Below are 19,310 nucleotides of genomic sequence, written 5' to 3'. Positions count from 1 at the left end.
ACCAGCTGCCGCAAGAGAGGAGCCCCGAAGAGAAGATACAAGGACTCCCTGAAACAACATCTCAGCCTTGGCCATATTGATCAACATAACTGGTCTACTCTGGCCTCCAATTGGGAGGTCTGGAGACACACCATCTATAACGCTGCTGCTTCCTATGAGAACACACGCAGGATCACTCTCAAGGAGAAAAGACAACGCAGAAAGAACCGTGTCTTGCAGAATATACCACCTAAGGAGTCTTTCTGTTGTGCCTTTTGCAATCGGATTTGTCTATCTCATATTGGCCTTTTTAGCCACCAGCGTGCCTGTAACAAGTGTGGATAGAGCTTTCCCAAATCTTCGTTCGCGAAGCCCAGCCATGATGATGATGATGATGGGACTTCTGAAGGCACTCTTTGCCCTTGCTATGAAAACAGCTGACTAACTCTAAGTCAGAAAACTTCTCCAGAAGAAGCATGTAAATAAACACCAAGACACATGCTATTTAAATACACACACATATATATAACTATACTAGAATTAGAGAGTTCACACTTTTCTGTAGCACAGTCACCTCAGTTGCTTCCAAAACTGAGCCTTTTTCCCTTCAAGGGAGCCTTACAGGTTCCCTTAAAGGGGAAATACAAAAATTACATTGTTCTGTAGCAGCATCTTAGGTAGCAAGGGTGCTTTATTCTGAGGGCATTAGGATGATGCTACTATTTTACCATTACCACCTTAAGAGTGTGCAGGTAACCTACTATGTATAATAGCAGTAAAACTGTTCCAGTTAGAACGAGAAATACCAAAATCCCTATTGGTACCTAAAGGGGTCCTCCCTCTCTGCAGCAGATACTCCTGCTGGAGAAGCAATGTTCAGTAACTTAGTCCAAGACCAAGTACTGTGGTTTGCAAATCAATCTCACTGTCATATGGCACAGTATCAGAGGGGATGATGTAAGATGCTGTAATCTACAAGTTTTGTAGACCTTAAAGAATAAGCCTAACTGCACAAAGGACAATTAGGAAGTCAAGAACCAAGTTCTATCTTACTAGAAGAGAAGAACAAACATGCTTACAGCTACTGAGGATTCAGCTGACACCTACTAGAGATAATACTAAATTTTCTGAACTGGATATGTTATACAGTACATATATGTATGTCCATGATGTGAGCCAACAGTCAGAAACAGCTTTTTTCAGAAATTTTAGTAATATTTCTAGACCAGGATTAAGCTGACAACTCCTTCAGTCTCTTATAACAGCAAATATGCTATTATAAGACAATAAGGACAATAGACTTGTTAGAAACATACCTTTAATATTTATCAAAACTAAAACATTATGCCAATAAGATGGCATACAAATAGAAGCATTAATTTCACTCTAGTTTCCACTTCACGCTCCGGTACTTTGACGTGGATCATTTTAGCATATATTTTGCAATCTTTACCAACTTTATTGCTGCAGTCAAAATGCTAAAAACCTTATCACACAGCAGACATCAGAAACATTCCATATTGGTGTCCATGTCATACTTAGTGGTGATCTGAAATTGAATTTGTAACACTGCTTGGAGTTTCAGAATAATAGCAATTGCTACAAATAAGTTTTTCACTTCTGTAACATTTGCCTTTCAAATAAATGCCAGCAAAATCTTTATCATACAAGGCAAAATTACATCAAGTATAACTCCACACTGTACTTACATTCCTTCAGAGAACACTTCCATTTAGGAAAGTATAAGCACGTAACTCCTAATCATATCCTAAAAGACTGTTTTGCCATGAAGCATTTGATAAGAGGCAGAAAACAGAACAAGCACAGATTTTTCACTCCCTGTTGTACACCAAGGTAACAATGTAGTGTCATGCCCATCAGGTCCTTGATATACATTTACAGTGCACATACAGTCAACTTGGAAACACAAGTTATCTCCACAATTAGGAAACCATTTTAGCTTCCACTTAAACTCTTTCTTTTCAGGTCCCAGTTCTCAGGATATTTAAAAACTATTAGTGATTAAGCTACATGGTTCATTATACAGACTGAGTGCATCACAATCTTCCTCTTCAAAGCACACAACAGAACTTTGCTAAATAAATCTTGCATAGAACAGTGTTCAATACAAATACTTACCCAATTAAGAGAAGAACTGCACAAACTGTGATGAATCCCAGAGTGTATTTGAGTGCAGTTTTAACCTGCTGTGTATTAAAGAGAAAGTTAATATATTGACATAAAATAAATCCAAAGGGATTTGTCCAAACTATGAAAAAAAGTATACTTAGCATAACAGGTATTCAAGGAAAAAAAAAATCTCCATAAAAAGTATGAGTAATTTTAGATATAAGTGAGAAGTACACATTCTTGAAGAGTCTCATAACTTGAGAACTATGAACAATGACATGGAATTATGCTTCCATCATAACCTATGCACTTAAGCAACTATGGCCAGAAGCCAGAGTACATTTGTTCAGTACAGTCTAAAAGAAAACACTTGATACTTTAAATTATGGCTATGATTAGAAGTTTTCTCATGTTAAGGTTACAACTGAGTGGAAGGGAAAACAGTCACAATCAACGACTAAAAGTATTTTCATTTGAGAAGTTGGCACTTCACTGGAATGCATTTATTGTATACCCTGGAAAGTCAAGCATTTCAAAAACCTTCAGTGCATTACAAATATAACCAAGTGGTTATAGCTTCAGGCAAATTACTACTGCCTACTTCAAGAAAAAATGCAAACAATTCAGTAGAAAGACACTAAATTTGAGTACTTATCTCACAATCAGTATCATTTTCCTGTCCTCTTCCTTAAAACCTGTCCATATGTTTCCTATTCTAAAGAAAGGTTCACATAAGAAGCTTTAACTTCCTGTATACGAAATCTGGTTCAAAAGATTTTCTAGACAGTTTAAAGAACTCATGCAAATACAGATGTTAATTACTTATCTCACTAAAGTTTCATTTCATGGAAGACTACAGTGCTTAGAGTAGACAATGCCAGATTAAGTCTTACTAAGAACTGCTCCAGTCTTTTTAAGAAACTGTTACAATAGACTTAGAAGTGGTATTAACACTGTAGTATGTAAGTTAGACAATCATTCTTGCTTTCATTTTTTTTGGTTGTATTCACTTGTCTTTCCACTGCTCAGTGCATTTGCTAGAGTAAACTTACCAAGCATGTGTTGCCATCATCATCTTCCTTCTCCTCATAATAGAAATAGACAAAGGGAATCCACAGAAAGACGCAGAACAGTATGATCGAGTACAAAGCTAGAATGAAAAATTTAATTAAGCGAAGAGACAAAGTTACATTGGCACTTCATTTACTGTATAGTAATTCAAAGAAAGAATAAAATATTAGTTTCCTCTCATTCTGTTATTAATTTCAAGCATTGAAAAGTTAATAAAATTCACTAGTCAGCATATGAACTGTTACTGTTTTGTGAACTCCTAAGGACTTGATAGAGTTAACCCTTTCAGACTAAGGATTTCAGATCCATCTTCAACAGTAATAAACAGACTAAAAGTAATAAAACTCCTAGAATCACAGAACATGCTGAGTTCCAAGGGACCCATGAGGATCATTGAGTCCAACTCCTGGCCCTCTGCAGGACACCCCAAAAATCACACCACATACAGAGGTGATATGCAGTACTAGCACACTGAGGAAGAGCTAGTGTAGAGGATAGTAAATGAAAGCAAGCTATGCCACCTAATAACAAGTTGTACACAGAAAAGATAGATTAAAAAAAACACATTTAAAGCTATTTTGATCACTGGGTTCAATTTCAGGTGATGTTCTACTATTAATGTAAGTACATTATAGATGGAAGATGTAGTTCTGTCACTGATGACCTCAATTCCCAAAACAAAACAAGCTGTAGCAATATAGTATCATCACTTCACATTCCTTTTTTAGGAATGACTTTTTAGAGGAAGGACTAATTGGAAGTTGCAACAGACATTTATCTGAGTAGCCACTAAACCAAAACAGTCCTACTGTCATATTACTTTGATGCATAGATGATCATAAAAGAAAGTTTAAACCAGCTAATTTAACAGACGTGAAGACTTTATCATATATGTCTTCACAAATACTAACTGGCAAGTTTTGAAGACATTAGGACAGCTGGTCAAAATCAACTGGCTGATTAGAGAGTGATATGAAAAGGAAAGACCAATTTCAGATACAGAATTTCAAGTTTAAATCTGCAGCTTTCTGTATTATACATTACATATGTTTTAGCACATCATTATTTAGCAAAACCTTTCAATACCTTTAAGTATCTTACATTATAAACACTACAGAAGTCCATTAAGAAACTAAAAACCATCAAGCAGTATGTTACAGTCTTTGCACCCCACAAGAAAGGTATTCTGGAATAGTTTACCAAGCCCTCAAAATGTTAGAAGTACCACACAACAAAGGCTGCTTGTGCAAGCACAAAAATCACACCATTGAAGGGCTAAGTAAAAACACCCAAGACCTGTGATCTTCGGCTATTTTTCATCTTTGCTTTATTTTGCACAACTAATTGGCACCTTTCCACCACTAACTAATATATTCATCCCCAATCTAAGTTTGCGACCTCTTATCTTGGCTAGTGCACTCCTCATCATACTCATGTGCTTCAAAGAAATCTACCTCAGCATTTTTACTTAAGGTGGTATAGGAGGCAAATCAAGTATTGCCACCTAGAACCTAAATATGAATTAGGATTTTCTTTCTAAAATTCATTACTTAAAAAAATATTTCAAAGTGTTAAAGGTACCTACTGTTTAGAGTGCTGAGTTAGTATGGCACTGTAAGAAGAGGAACAAGCTCCCTACTTCATAAATTCTAATATTAGCCAAGAGTATTCCATTCTGGGAACCTCAGTTCAGGAAGGATATTGAGGTGCTGGAGCAGGTCCAGAGAAGGGCAACAGGGCAGATGAAGGGACTTGAGCACAAGTCCTATGAGGAGCAGCTGAGGGAGTGGGGTTGTTTAGCCTGGAGAAGAGGAGGCTCAGGAGAGACCTCATCACTCTACAACTCCCTGAAAGGAGGTTGTAGCCAGGTGGGGGTTGGTCTCTTCTTCCACGCAATCAGCAGTAGGACAAGAGGGCATGGTCCTAAGCTCTGCCAGGGGAAGTTTAGGTTGGATATTAGGAAGAAATTCTTTACAGAGAGGGTAATCAGACATTGGAATGGGCTGCCCAAGGAGGTAGTGGATTCACCGTCCCCAGAGGTTTTTAAGATGAGACTGGATGTGGCACTCAGTGCCATGATCTAGTAACCACAGCCGTGTTGGATCAAGGGTTGGACTTGATGATCTCAGAAGTCTTTTCTAAACCGGATGATTCTATGAGTCTATGATTCAGGGCTCTAGAACACCTTAAAAATTCAGTCTCTGAAATGTAGCCTTAGCACATTGTAGAGCAGTAGTCATACTTCTTCAACATTGTGAATGCTTTCAGAAATCAAGCCTCTAAAATCTAAGTTTTTAGACTAGGCTTAGACCACAATGCGTCAGTAAATTAGGCAAGTTAAGTTAAATGCACCATTAATGGGGAGAGTGGGTTGAATCAGTTGGTTAGAGCACGGTGCTAATAATGTCAAGGTTGTGGGTTCAATCCCCATAAGGGCCATTCATTCAAGATCTGGACCTGATCTTTGTGGGTTCCTTTCAACTCTGAATATTCTGTGAATCAAAGATCAGAATAATCAGCCCACAGAGGTCACCACAAGCACAGAGACATCCTCACTTCCAAGTTATACTGTGTTGAATTCAGCATACCTTACTCATAATGTACACACATCCATGTTTCTTCCAAGAGAACAAAGGAAGGAACATAAATTCAAGTGACTATCTATAAACTGTGTGGGTAACTTTATTTACAGAGAATCATTAAGGTAACTCTGTTACCATAGTAATTTTATAGGACTGTAACAGAAAAAAGGCAACTTTGCGTTTGCTTTTCCCAAGTAAAATAATTCCAAGACAGACCTTCTTGTTCATACATCATGTGCAATCATAGAACTGTCTGTGAGAATCTTTTAGTTAGAACTGAAAATTAAATTTGTAACTCCCACAGTTAAAGAAGCAAAATATTGCTCTTGCTGTTATACCAAAAAGGTAACTTTAAAAAATGTGGCCAAGTTCCTGTCAACAAGACAGGAGACTGATCATCTGGGGTTTTAATTTTAATTTTCAGAATTCATGAAAAAGAAAAAGCAGCATCTTTCATCAGCTCATACAAGTTAGTTACCCAAGGGCAAGCCTTCAATTGCCTGTTGTTCTGCCCAGTAAAAGCACTGTTTATTCCCCAAAAGGCTAACCTTCAAACACCAAGGTCTTGCAGCAGCAAACAGCCAGTCAACTGACAAAGTCAGTCAAGTGACAAAGATATTCCCTTCCCCCTAACTCCCCTGTGCCCTGACACACACTCTTGGCTTTCATTATCACATTTCTACGAACTTCAGTTTTAAATCAGGGACTGCTCTTTGCTCTAGTTCAGAGGTTCAGTTTCTTTTACAAAACATTTTTCTGGGTTGTATCAGAAGCTTGAAGCACTACCACTTGCAGGATGCTTTACTGCATAGCCAGTACAACAACAGGTCCTTCCACTCAGTCAAGTAACGTTCCACAAGAATTCCTTGGTAAGGTTTGCCTGTCATAAAGGTATTCCTCAGAGACAATTCTTATCTCAAGTCAAAATTATTCACCGTGCTGATTTGAACCATATCAATACAAAAGACACCTGAACCATGAGAAAGTTAGACTCCATAGTAGTCTTCAAGTAATTATAGCGATGTTATTGTTTTGACTGAGTTTTCTTTTTTCTCCTAGCAGTATGAAGGGCAATTAAGAACACAAGGAACAACGAAGAATAGTGAAATATAGTAGGTGAAAGCAACCAAAATGTCAAGAACTGGAAAGGTTTCAAGCAGACTATCCAAGACCAGTATTCTCTAGAATCCCCTTGAGAGACTATAGGAGCTTCAAGAATATTATGTGATCAGAAGTATCTTACATCATACAAAACTTGGTTTTCCAGATATCATATATTAGTGCATTGCATAACATCAAAACTACTAAGTTGCTTAAAACAATTTGTTATATACTCTCTCACTTTTTCTTCTGAGAAGTCACAAGCTGCTTCAGAAAACATAGAATCAATCTGTCTTCCCTCATCTATTATTTTTTCATCTCATAAAAAATTCTTCGAACAAGTTTTCATCCAAACTGGAAGCAGAGATAGCTTGTTTTCTCAAGTGAAAGTTAAGAAACACAAAAAAGTAGTGAAATTAAAATCAGACACTTGTTTGAAGCAGGACAGTTAAAGCAGTTCACCAGTGTTTCTATACTACGATAGACTTCCATTTTATGTTCTGGCACATTGCTTATAGAAAGATCACAGTTATTAGAAGAATGTTTCTACAGATGCAACTCCACAATATTTGCCAAGTACAGCTATGGGGATCTCTCACAGTACTTAGAATGGCTTCTCCTAGGACCAGACCATGAAAACAGTACCATTTGATTTGCACCTATGAATTCCTAGAAGCCCAAGACCTTGTGTCAATGGCTCAGTATCAAATGTTTGCAGTAAGCAGACAAAATTCCATCCGAAAAATACCAAGTATCCTTTTGGATAAATTCTAACTTAAATTCAAGAACTTGAACCTAGGAACCACCATACACTAACTATTGCTGATTAAAGACAAAAAGAAATGGAAAATCTGAAGTCTAGCATAGACTTTGAAGCACACGGGAAGAGATCCCATGGAATTTAGCACCCAGTCCTTGCCACGCTATAGTTAGGAGACACTTAACACACACAGGCCAAGAGATCTCAGTTTATCTCCCAGGAACATGAGTATCTACCAATGGCATCCTTTCACCACTCACAAAACTTGACCAAAGGACACTGAATGCCAAGATGACTCCAACAGTAGGATTTATTCACTCAAGAACATGGCTCCAGGTTACTCTCAATTGTTTCAACCCCATTCCTTGTGGTATAAAGCAAACTGTGTTGGACTGTTTCCAATTATAACACTTTCTGAAGAGAGTTTTCCTTCCAAACAAATTAACATGCTTTTTCTAGAGCATCTGAAAACCATGGATCATTCCTCAATCACTCAAGTACTGTCAGACATGTTCTATTACAGTTGGGTTTAGGACAATTAACACACTAAGCCACTACGGCTTCAAAGCAATCAGTAGACTGGTTTCTTACAAAAAGCTTTTAGGCTACTGAAATGCCACCTCAAATACCGTTATTTCAAGCTTCACTCTGAAGATACCTTGTTTATCATTCTACCACTACAAACTCATTCTACTTTTGTACCAGTCTAGCCAAGAAACCAGGTGGGTATGAGAGACAGAACATTTTTTGTGGGGGCTAACAACTACGGAAAAAATAAAAAGCTCTTCTGCATTTAGTTACAGCTTTATCAGTAAAATGCAATACAAGTAGCAAAGTAGTCCTTAATATTCTAAAACATCAGTTAAACCACAGCCTCCAAATTCTTGTAAAAATTAGAAGTGACTTGAATTGAAGGGCAGTGACCAAAGTGCACCAATTATTCATACTATAAGTTGCCAATATAACTGCAGGAGTCAAGTGGTATAGTAACATAGTTATCACTGCATTTTCATGAGACAAAAGAAAACACTGGAATTCATGTCCTTAAGTACAAAAGGATACTTCAGTTTTGCTCATCCTGCTTGTTAAAAAAAAAAAAGACCAAATACTTTTACAAGAAGATACAAGTAGAAAAAATTGAATAGTACTGCAAGACTGGAAAAATTGTTTAACTTAATCCTTCTCAGCTCTCCCTCTCACTATGCGGTGCAACAGCAGCAGGGAACTAGATTATGTAGGAGAGGCATTAAGCTGTGGTTTTATATACTACTAATAGAGACTTATGAGAAATAAGTTACTTATTACTGCTCATTTCAGTGTAGCTCGAGTTATAAAAATGTCTATCAATCCCTCAAATTAAGATAACAACAGAAAAATGTTTTTAAAAACATCTTTAAATCTCTACCACCATCTGGAGGATGCTATGAAATAAAACATTCCTCCTACAATATTTCAAGTAGACCTGTCCAGACAAACCCAAAACAAAAGCAGTTTTCCAAACTGAAGTTCTAATCTATTCCAGAGATTAGTTTGGGATTTACCAAGAGACTCAGACCAAAACATTTTATAGAAATTCATCAGTCTCACTAATCCAGTAATCTATAGAAAACTGTCCACAGAAGAGTTTCACAACTGCTCCACGTCAGAAGTTGTGAAATACCTGGGTTGTTAAATAACACCTAAAAAGAGTAGAAAGCAAATACAAAGCAATACCACTATTATATACTAAAGAATCTTTGTGGAAGATGACTAGTTTTTAGAAGTTCCTTTTTGAAAACAGAAGTGTCTTTACTTTTGACTTTAGGTTTCACTCAGCATGAAACTGCACATTTTAGTTTCAGTCAGTATCACTGGTAGGCAATAAACATTGTGTAACTTAACAAAAAGTCCAGTATTTAGAACCATTTCCTGATCTAAAAAAATATATTCAAAAGAGCCAACCCATAGTCTTCCAAGACTTCCAAACATCAAGTCTTAGGAAATGTTACCAAAAGCAGGCAACTATCTGCTTTGTATCATTGACTAAGGCAGGCACTTCACTCAGTGATATGCACTCCTCTACAGCTGCCCCTTACTACTCATTAATTCCACAAGGACAACTAAAAAACTGATCTACGACTATGCAGAGGTTTGGTGAACAATAAATTTTATTATTATATTTCATTTCAGTCCTTTTTTTTAACTTCAGTTCTGTTCAGGGATTATCACTCTTGAATCAACTCCTTTATGCTCCTTCACAGTAGCTGTTACTTTGAACACAGCAGTTGCTGAACTTCAACACTTAAAAGTGTCACACTCATGGTTGCCTGAACTTTATACATGGTAGGCAAGTTTCACACTGCTGCATATATTAAGCATCATGAAAGTTACAGCAAAACCATGTTTCCCTTATAGGACCACTGAATACACACACAGGAAACATGTTAACCATAGATTATATAACAAAAGCCTTTTCATGGACTGGCCTTCAGTATATTTGCACTTTTAGGGGGCTCTTGAAGGTAAAAACGTTCCCTGAAGGGCAGCAAGTACAAGACAAATGTTTAACCAAAAAGGGACAATCCAGTATGATCCCTAAAAACTTCATGCTTTCACTTAAAGGTCCTATTAACTGGGAAAAATTAAAATACTTACTGTAATATCCATAAAGTACAGTGTCTTCAATTTGTCTTGAAACATTAGCATCAGCCCAGATCTAGCAATAAAGGATAGAAGCATTTATCATCAAATGAAACAAAATAACACTACAAGACAATAACTCATTAAAGAACACATATACATAGATGGATATAAAAAAGCTATGTCTAAAAAAAATAAAAAAAACCAAAAAAAAACCAGATGCTAGACTGCTAGCAACAGTGAAAATCACTGGGCAAACAGGAATAACCATATGACAGCTTCATAAAGGGCAGATTTTAGACCTGAAAGAACACTGAGTAGTTTTGGCAGCTCCCATGTATGTTCTGCTAATTCCCACAGTATCTTTATAACAGAGTCTCTTAAGATCATCACAGAATGGTTTGGGTTGAAAGGGACCTTCAAAGATCATCTAGTCCATCCCTCCTTCCCACAGGCAAGAACACCTTTCACCAGATCAAGCTGCTCAAAGCCCCATTCAACCTGATCTTGAACACTTCCAGTGATGGGGCATCCACAATCCCTCTGGGCAACCTGTTCTAGAGTCCCACCACTCTCACCCCAAAAAATTTCTTCTTCATGTCCAATTATAACCCACACTCCTTCAGTCTAAAACTGTTGGCTTTTGTTCTGTCTCTACAGGCTTTGGTCAAAAGTGTTTCTCCACCATTTTTATAACCTCTTTGTATATTGAAAGGCTGCAATAACATTTCTCCAGAGCCTTCTCTTCTCTAGGCTGAACAACCCCAACTCTTTCAAACTGTCTTCATAGGGAAGGTGTTCCAGACCATTTTTGTGGCCCTGTTCTAACAGCTTTCTTGTGCTGTGGGCCAAAGAGGTGGACACATTACACACAATATTTCTATCACAGAATATCTTTGATTAAAATTTACATTTACAGATGAAACAGTACTTAGACATGAGAATAACAAATTACTTTTTAATATGCTCAGTTACAGCTCAGCAACTTCTGTTTTTCTAGTTATTCACCCAGTTTCATCTATCATCTCCCTTTTCAAAAGTATGAGACTTCACTTCTTTGTTTGAGCAAGACTTGAATTACATGAATATTCCATTTAGCAACTTAAATCCTACAACTCCAAACCCAGCAGCACTGATAGCCCTTATCTGAACAAGAGCAAAAGTAACTATGTTACTCAGTCCTGGGGAATGGTTCAGAGTGTGGAAGTAATGAAAGTGAAAATACAAATCTATGCTGGAAACAGCAGTCAGCCAGACGGTTGACATCAAGCTCTTGCACCCATTCCCTTTTTCTCCTCCTAGAGAGGAACTATTGGTTCAAGGAAGCTAAATGTCTTATAACAATGGTTGGCAGTCAAACTCAGGGATTGAATACAAGGTCCAAAGGTCCAAACCTGCCAGTACAGCTTAAACATAGCCAGAATTGTTTTAGTCTTGTGGGATCCAATCTATGTGTGATCAATATGAAGACAGTAGTTATCGAGAAGCAAAACTCTTTAAAAGCTAGAGAACACACCAAAATAACTGAATTGGTGAAGAAAAACAAAAACATCCAGCACTGTCAAAGCTTCTTTCAATTTCCACACGCAGGCTTTTTCTAAACTGGTAAGATCAAGCCCTTTCACTTGTAAAGATGCATGACTAATATGGAGAGATAATAAAGTGCAAGTGAGTATACTCCTTAATGACTGCTACCACAAGACTTAAAAATGTTTGGCACTTGCTTTACCAGTTCTCTCAGTACTCATAAACTCTTATAGAATATGGGCTTGATAACATATCATGAATACTTGATTTTTCTACTATCTCAGAAAGTCAGCACCACCTTCCTTTTTGTTACTGTATTAAGACTTCCAGTAGGTCACTTTACATTAAGCTTTTAAAATTCAGTGTGTGAACTAAATTAGATTATCATCCAACTGGAATTTGAGTAGAAAAGTACACATGCATTTTGACATGTAATCAGCAAAAAGGAAGGATGAAAAATATTTTCACAGAAGGGGGCAGAAGCAACACCTGAAGTGTCTGCCAGATGCACAAATAAATCTTTGAAGACTGTCAGGCTCAAGTCTGACAGCATTTCAACTAAGAAATTTCTAGGCATTTGCATTAAAATACATCACAAAAGAATCTGATTGTAATAAGTTAATACTATGTAACACTAAAGCATTTAAATTGCCTAATGTTAAAAATCAAGAGATTGCATTGCTTTAATTATGCCTAAGGGAAAAAAAAAAAAATCAAGCCTGAACTGGACAGTTTGCATTATTTGCTTCCAAGTAAGTATTGGAACAAGGTCTCTTCGGTAAATGATGGAGACATTCAAATGCACACCAACCAAGGTTAAGCAAGAAAAACAACAGTAAGACCTGATGTTTAAGTGGCACAGTCATTGCACAGGAAGAAGTAGCTAGTAATGGAAATACCAACAGAGCTTAGCTGCCAAAGAGTTGCTTCTCCCTCAACTACAGAAAAGCATTAACAACATTTATAACACAATATAGATGTAGAACTTGAAAACACTCTAACTGCTCTTCATTTTATTTCTCAAATTAAGTTGCATACAGGACCAGATTAATATTCTAGGAAACACACACTACACTACACTAAAATAGTGATATGTTATCTTAAATAAACATGTCAAGATGCAAAGATGTGTGCATTTCACCATCATTTGGATCTGCCCCAATATAGCAACTTCACACTACTCTGCACAGAAAGAAACTGTAATGCAAGCCAATTTAATATTGATTACGTCAGCTTTCAATCTGCTGAAGTCCCAATTTACACAAAGTAAAGAGGCAAAAAACCTTATTCTGACAAATTATGCATATGCACACACCATCAGTAACTCAAAAGCAATAAGCAGTTCACCTGAGCTGTTTCAAAAGCTAGTGACAGCAGCACTGTCTTGTCAGAAGCAAGAAACAGTGCTACCTAGTGAGTGTCAAGAGCTCTGACATTCTCAGCATCACTGGTGACATACCAAGCAGCTAGGTATATGAATTTACTGAACTAGCACACCCAGGACTCAGCTGAGAACTCAGCTGTAGATCTAGTGTGTTTTTCTTCTCCATCCATTACAACCTAAGCTTACAATACATACAGTAAATACCTTAGAAGTACAATAGATCAGGAAGGTTAGAATTCATTACTGCCTTCAGCAACAGTTTAAGGTTGAAAATGTGACCACAAATTCTCTTAAGATCTGCAGAATTCAGGCACTCTGCACTGTTCTGCTGTATTTCATTCTGTTCCATGTAGTTTGGTAAGCATATAACACATGACCTTTAAAATACCCATAACAATGCATTGCATTGATAGATAAGAGAAGTCACAAATTGCAAAGGTATGTGAAATGAGTATGATTACCCATATTAAGCTATTATGCTTAAGTAGTCCTTAACATAGATCATGTTAAATGCACTTACGAGTGTAAAAAGTAAATATATTAGTAAAATGTTGCTGTGTAAGTAAGGATATAAAAGAGGCAGTTTAAGACACTTCCAGTTTATCTAAATGCTAAAACCAAAGCAAAGTTCCCTCAGAAGATTAATTTAGCAATTATATTCATATAAAATTAGTTATGAAGAACATTTGCTCCCCCAGTAATCATTGAGTTGAGTCTTTTCCAGAAACTGCGTCCAGTTAGTAACTCATGTTAACGTATTTCAACAGAACACTACTATTCCAACCATACAGATAACTTCCCCAAATGAAAGCAGTACAAGTTAATCTGACAGTTTTGACCACTTTTTAATGGGGGAACAGCCATGAATTTCATTCCTTTGTCCCCATTAAATGTGACATTTCTACTGTCACTGCTGGACCCTGCAAGAGTTTCATGAGTACCCAGTGAAGATAGCTCCCATCCTCTGCAAATGTACCTTAACAGACCTTAAAGCTACATAACATTACAGGTTACAGTATTTGTGATGTTTCATCAAACGTAGATGAAGCAGTCATTCTGCTGATTAGCCTCTCCCAAACCTTAGCCAACAAAAGGAAGATACAGTATGAAAGACTGGAGAGTGGGTCATAGCATGGTTACATAATCAAGAAGTTTCATATCCAGGTCTCAGATCTTCCAGCCTGTTACCTCCAAAATGGAACAGTGCCAGAATTTTGACTGCCAGATGGAGAGTAACACACAGAAACATGCATATCTCAGGCACATCTGGCTACTGTGAATGTTTTGGCCAAGCACCATTACTTCAAAAGTAGTAATTCTTACTCAGGACAAGAAGCATGGTCTCAGTCAATAATGATTTCTCAGCTAACACCTTTCTAAAAATAAAATCCCCTGACATTTCTAGTGGTTTGTATTCTGAGCATCTACATAATGAGTTGCTCCCCCACCACCACTCTTGCAAGACACAAAAAAACCTTTTTACAGACCATTCTATTAAGTATCTCCCACTAAACAGATGCTACTCCTTGAACCATTCAGGAGACAACTGGCTTTTAACAGCTCAGTCTGTTGTGATACATTCGGTCTAACCATACAAAGAATATGCCACTGGTTTTTAACTTCATATAGCAGCAAGAATCCATACATTTCAAAGTGAAAAAGGTTTCATGACCTTCTCTGCCTTCTGCTAAAACAACAGCAGAAAAAAAACCAGAGTGGTGATGGGAGTATCCTTGTTTCCTGCTGCAAGAATGCATTAGTTATATTTTAAATGTTTGAAACCTGTAGGTCAGACCAAGAAGGCTTGGGTTCCAGCACCAATTTTAAGTCTTTAAGCTATGGTGAGGTTTTCTGTTCCTAAGTGCTTGTTATAAATCAAACAAGCTTTCAGATCAAACAGATCAGATACAAGTGGATATATCTGAAGCCCATTGAAACAAACTGTAGCATTGTAAATGCAAACAGACAAAACCTTGAGCTCAAAGTGGTGCTGGTTAATATTACCATAACATCACTTACAAGGTAATAATCCATTCTTTTATTAGTACTAAAAACAAAAGCCTTCTTTCCTACTAAAGCAGCAAAGTAATCCCAGCCTCCAGGAAAGGTGTTGCAGTGACTTCTACTACACAGTTAGCGTGCAAAACTTTCTAATAACAAACCTGCTCAGTTCACTCACTAAAAAACCTCTGATATAATATCTGGGAAGTCTCTCAAAATATGATGGGAGACACCATTATGTAACAAATGCTTCAAGCCACTTGTTCACAGTAAAGAATAGTTTGTCTTCATTAAAAGATGTATAAATAGTACCTTAACAGTCCTGTTGAAACGGACAAAATCTCAAGGTAAACAACCAAGGCAGACCAAGGTACAGCACATCGCCCTTGTCAAGGAAGGCACCACAGAACACATGATGGAAAAAGGCTACACAACACCTTAAAGTGAATTCCTCCAGAAAGCAGTATAATTTTCATAGCCTTCAGAACAGTGCTCTGCTCGGGTAATACAGTTCAGACCATCAAGTCAATCCTCCTAGCCAAGACATACACCCTCTTCATTCGTCACCGATCACACACAAATGAGAACTTTGAACCATCAGACCACACGTTCAATTTAACCTGTGCTATCAACATAATGTGCTTCTCCCTAAGTTTGCTACAAGCCTGTTCAACGCAAAGCCTCAAGAATATCCACAAGTTGGTAGAAGGGCAAGATTCATTAAAAATTAACGGAAAGTCACATATAGTACCTCTTCCTCCTAAGTTGAGCATCTCTGTCTTTCTCATCACTCTAACACCGACAGTAGAAATTACACTTGGGAGGCACAGAAAAAGACTACATAAAGAAAAGAATCACTGACCTAGAATCCTGGTAACTGCCGCGGTAACTCTTGCGGCATGAGCCCCGAAATCATCCAGTTGGAAGGTCTTTTGATGAAATAACTGATTTACCTACAGAGAATATTATTCACATTTGCTACCTGGATCTACCTCAAAAAGTCACTGAGAAGACTATAGTAAAGACTTAACTCCCTCTGGTCATCCACAGCAACAGAGGGTTCTTGCCAGAGTCATAGTGAGAGGGTCTTGAAGTGTTGGATTTGAAAGAATAGTCCAGAGAAAGGCCAGTAGTCTCCTGAAAATATTCTGAACCCAATCAAGTCTGTCCTACTTGTGAAGCAGTAGCAGAAAAGAAGCATGTGTTACCCTGGACAGTGTTAAAAGCTTTAACAATTAATAAAGATCTGATGGTAAGATGTTGTCAGCCTCCTACCTCAACATTACTTCTAAACTGAAATTAACAAATCAGTAAAGTTGTGCTTATCTACAGGTTTATAGGTTCTGACTGAATTATTTCAACATCTGTGTTGGAAAAAATGCATTTATATCAAAAGATCTCATGTTACTGCTGCAAAGCTAGAAACTCAATTCAGCTGAGACTTAAAAGACACAGAAGAATTCTTCTGCAAGGCACTGTGGAGCAATTTTATTTCAACAGGCCAGCAGAAGTGTCTACAAACATTAGGAATTAATCAGGACCAAGAAGCTTCAGAAGCACGTGTAAAAAGATACTTTACAGAAGAATGCATACATTAGCAAAATAGGCCTCCTTCCCAACAGAACGTTCTGCTTAGTCCCCATCAGATGTGCACTTTTCAGCTGGACCTAGTTACATCATGGTTATTACTCTAGATAGTCAGGCTCAATTTATTTCTTAATACTGATTATCATTGAATTACTGGAATCCTGACACGTGAAAGGTCTCTTCCGTCTTCTATATCCACTTTAATTCTGAACCAAAAAAGTCTGAAGACACAAACTTTTAACAGTAACACTGAGCAATGCCTTCATTTATTCTTTAATACCATTGAGCAATAGAGATGACACCATTCCCATCACAACTCAATTCTAAAGGCTTCTTATGACTTGCATTTATATAATCACCAGCAAGCTAGTTTTGAAGCATTATCACAGATCCAGAAAGACCTACATTTTCCTCTGTGAGCAGGGCTGAAAGGGAACACAGTTTTTGAGCTGCAAGCATTTATCATTTTCCCACTCTATCATTTGTTTCAGGATCACAACCTTTACTATAGATCCAGGTAGGCTCCAAACCAAACTAAGTAGTTATTCAAGTTACCAAAACGTTCCAGTCCAACCTCTTGTCACTTATCGTGTCCTCACAAAGACACTGGGTCTCTACTTTCAAGAACTCTCCTTGAAAATTAAAAATGCCAATACTTGAAGCATTGGGAAGAACCCCTACTTACAGCAATGCTTAGAGCAGGTGACAACAATTACTCATCTCATTAAGAACTCATTTTGCACAGCAACCTCCTACAGTTTATGAATACAGTAGGTTCAGTTACGGCTCTATCAGCCAAGAGGAGATATTACTGTATTTCCCTCCCTAAAGGGTTTTCGCAGCTTTCCCTCTTTCAAAAGGGTGCTTATTAATTCAGGTTTTAAATTATAGGTAGATTAACACAGTAAATCTTTATAAAGCCTTAATGTTTCCATACCAAATTTTTTTGCTGGTAAATAAGACAAAAAAAATAACCTAAATTACAAATGGGCAATACAGTCTGTTTTTGATCAAAGGTGCAACAAATTTTATTCCACAATGTCCTGTTATAATGTACTAAAAATCCAACACTTAAGTGACTTGTTGATCTCTTCCAGATGGTACACTCACTCTTGCACAGCAGAAGGAATGAGCATTTGGAAAGGAGTAGAATATTTAAGATAAATAATAGAAGTGAAAACTGAAATCTAGTTTAAATAACAGAGCTTAGTGTTGTATGCACAGCACTAATACCCAGCTTCGAAAAAAACCTCAGTCACTAAAAGAGTTTAGTGTTATTATACAGGTATTAGCATTGATTTTAAACACTTTGACAACCTAAGAACATCCTGTTGCAACACAAGTGCTTCTTCTGAAGAGGCAATTAACATTTTTACAAGTCCATACCTTAAATGTACCATTTTGGTTTTTCATATACGAAACCAAAAAGATGTCCACTGGCAGTAGTGCTGATGTGATAAGAGCAATGGCCAACGCAAATATTGCTGTTATGGTAGAAATCACTTCACTTTCCCGCCGACTCTGGTACTTGCGTACGTAAACCCAGCAGAAAATTAAAATGGCCTGAAATACACAGCAGAAGAGGTTTACGAGTTGTATAATAAGAATGTCAGCAAATAGGTACTGATGTTAGACCCTGTATTGACAACTAGCAGAGCATCAACACACGTTTTACTCGAACACTGAAAATCAGCGTCACATTCACCACACACAAAGTCACCCTTTTCGTTATCAACAGCGTGAGCAACATCAGCGCTCACGCACGGAACGGGCGAAAACACAAACAAGCAGAGCGGACTGCGCAGGCAGGAGGACAAGGCACCCCCGCCCGCAGCTCTGCGGTGCCCGACGACACCACGGCCGAGGCACCCGCGGGAGCGCAGGGAAGCACTCGCTGCCGGGGCAAGCTGGGGGCACTGCCGAGAGGATCCGGCGGGGAGTCCAGCTCTGGAACAGCGAGGGGCCGAGCGAAGAGGGGCGGCCGGCCCAGGAAGGGACGTATAGAGGGCCCGCCGCAGGGCGGGGGAGCCGCCTCTCACCAGCAAAGCCAGGCCGAAGAGGCACCATCCCGTCAGCAGGTCGGAGGCGGCCGCCGCCATCTTCACTCTCGTCAGCAGCGGGGTGGCCGCCCCGGGGCGGTGCTTATGGAGGGGCGGGAATGGCGTCACCGCGGGACCGGCCTAACACCGGCCGTGACGTCAGTGGCTGCGGGCGTGACGTCACGTGCCCGCTCTCGCTGTGGTCAGCACAGCCGCTTCCGTCCCGGCCGGACACGGTCCGCTGTGCAGGGGCTGCCGGCCGGGGGCTCGTCCCGCAGGGAGAAGTGAGGAGAGGCAAGAGCTCTCCTGCCCCGCTCCGTGGCAGAGCGCAGCTGTCGGGGGGGGGGGGGGGGGAAGGGAGGATCGGGGCGCATCGGAACGATGAGGTGCCTTCGCCTCCTGCTCCCGCATGGGGTTTCCCTTGTCCTTCCCTCCCGAGGCCGGGAGGCAAAGGCAGGGCAACGCTCGGTCCGCGGGGACTCTTGCCTGCGGGGCGGCGGGAGGGCAGAGGGGCGGTATGGGGAAAGATG

General features: G+C 38.8%; 1 protein-coding gene across 2 annotated transcripts in view; it reads right to left on the bottom strand.

The window, feature by feature from the left end:
- Positions 1-18,908, bottom strand: part of LMBRD1 (LMBR1 domain containing 1) — a 74,197-nt gene extending 55,289 nt beyond the window's left edge. For both annotated transcript variants that reach the window (XR_004356198.1, XM_032683515.1), the window contains exons 1-5: positions 18,781-18,908; positions 18,128-18,304; positions 10,258-10,318; positions 3,162-3,259; positions 2,119-2,186 (exon numbers count right to left, since the gene is read on the bottom strand). Coding sequence is in view for 1 of the 2 variants with exons in the window: in XM_032683515.1 (XP_032539406.1) it covers positions 2,119-2,186; positions 3,162-3,259; positions 10,258-10,318; positions 18,128-18,304; positions 18,781-18,840 (464 nt within the window). In the remaining variant the exon portion in view is untranslated. The remainder of the gene's footprint in view (positions 1-2,118; positions 2,187-3,161; positions 3,260-10,257; positions 10,319-18,127; positions 18,305-18,780) is intronic.
- Positions 18,909-19,310: the final 402 nt, after the last annotated feature.

The sequence above is a fragment of the Chiroxiphia lanceolata genome, chromosome 3, assembly GCF_009829145.1.
Source record: "Chiroxiphia lanceolata isolate bChiLan1 chromosome 3, bChiLan1.pri, whole genome shotgun sequence".
In the NCBI taxonomy this organism is placed as follows: Eukaryota; Metazoa; Chordata; class Aves; order Passeriformes; family Pipridae; genus Chiroxiphia; species Chiroxiphia lanceolata.
Note: the sequence above shows the minus strand (reverse complement) of the source record. Positions and strands in the feature narration are given on the sequence as shown.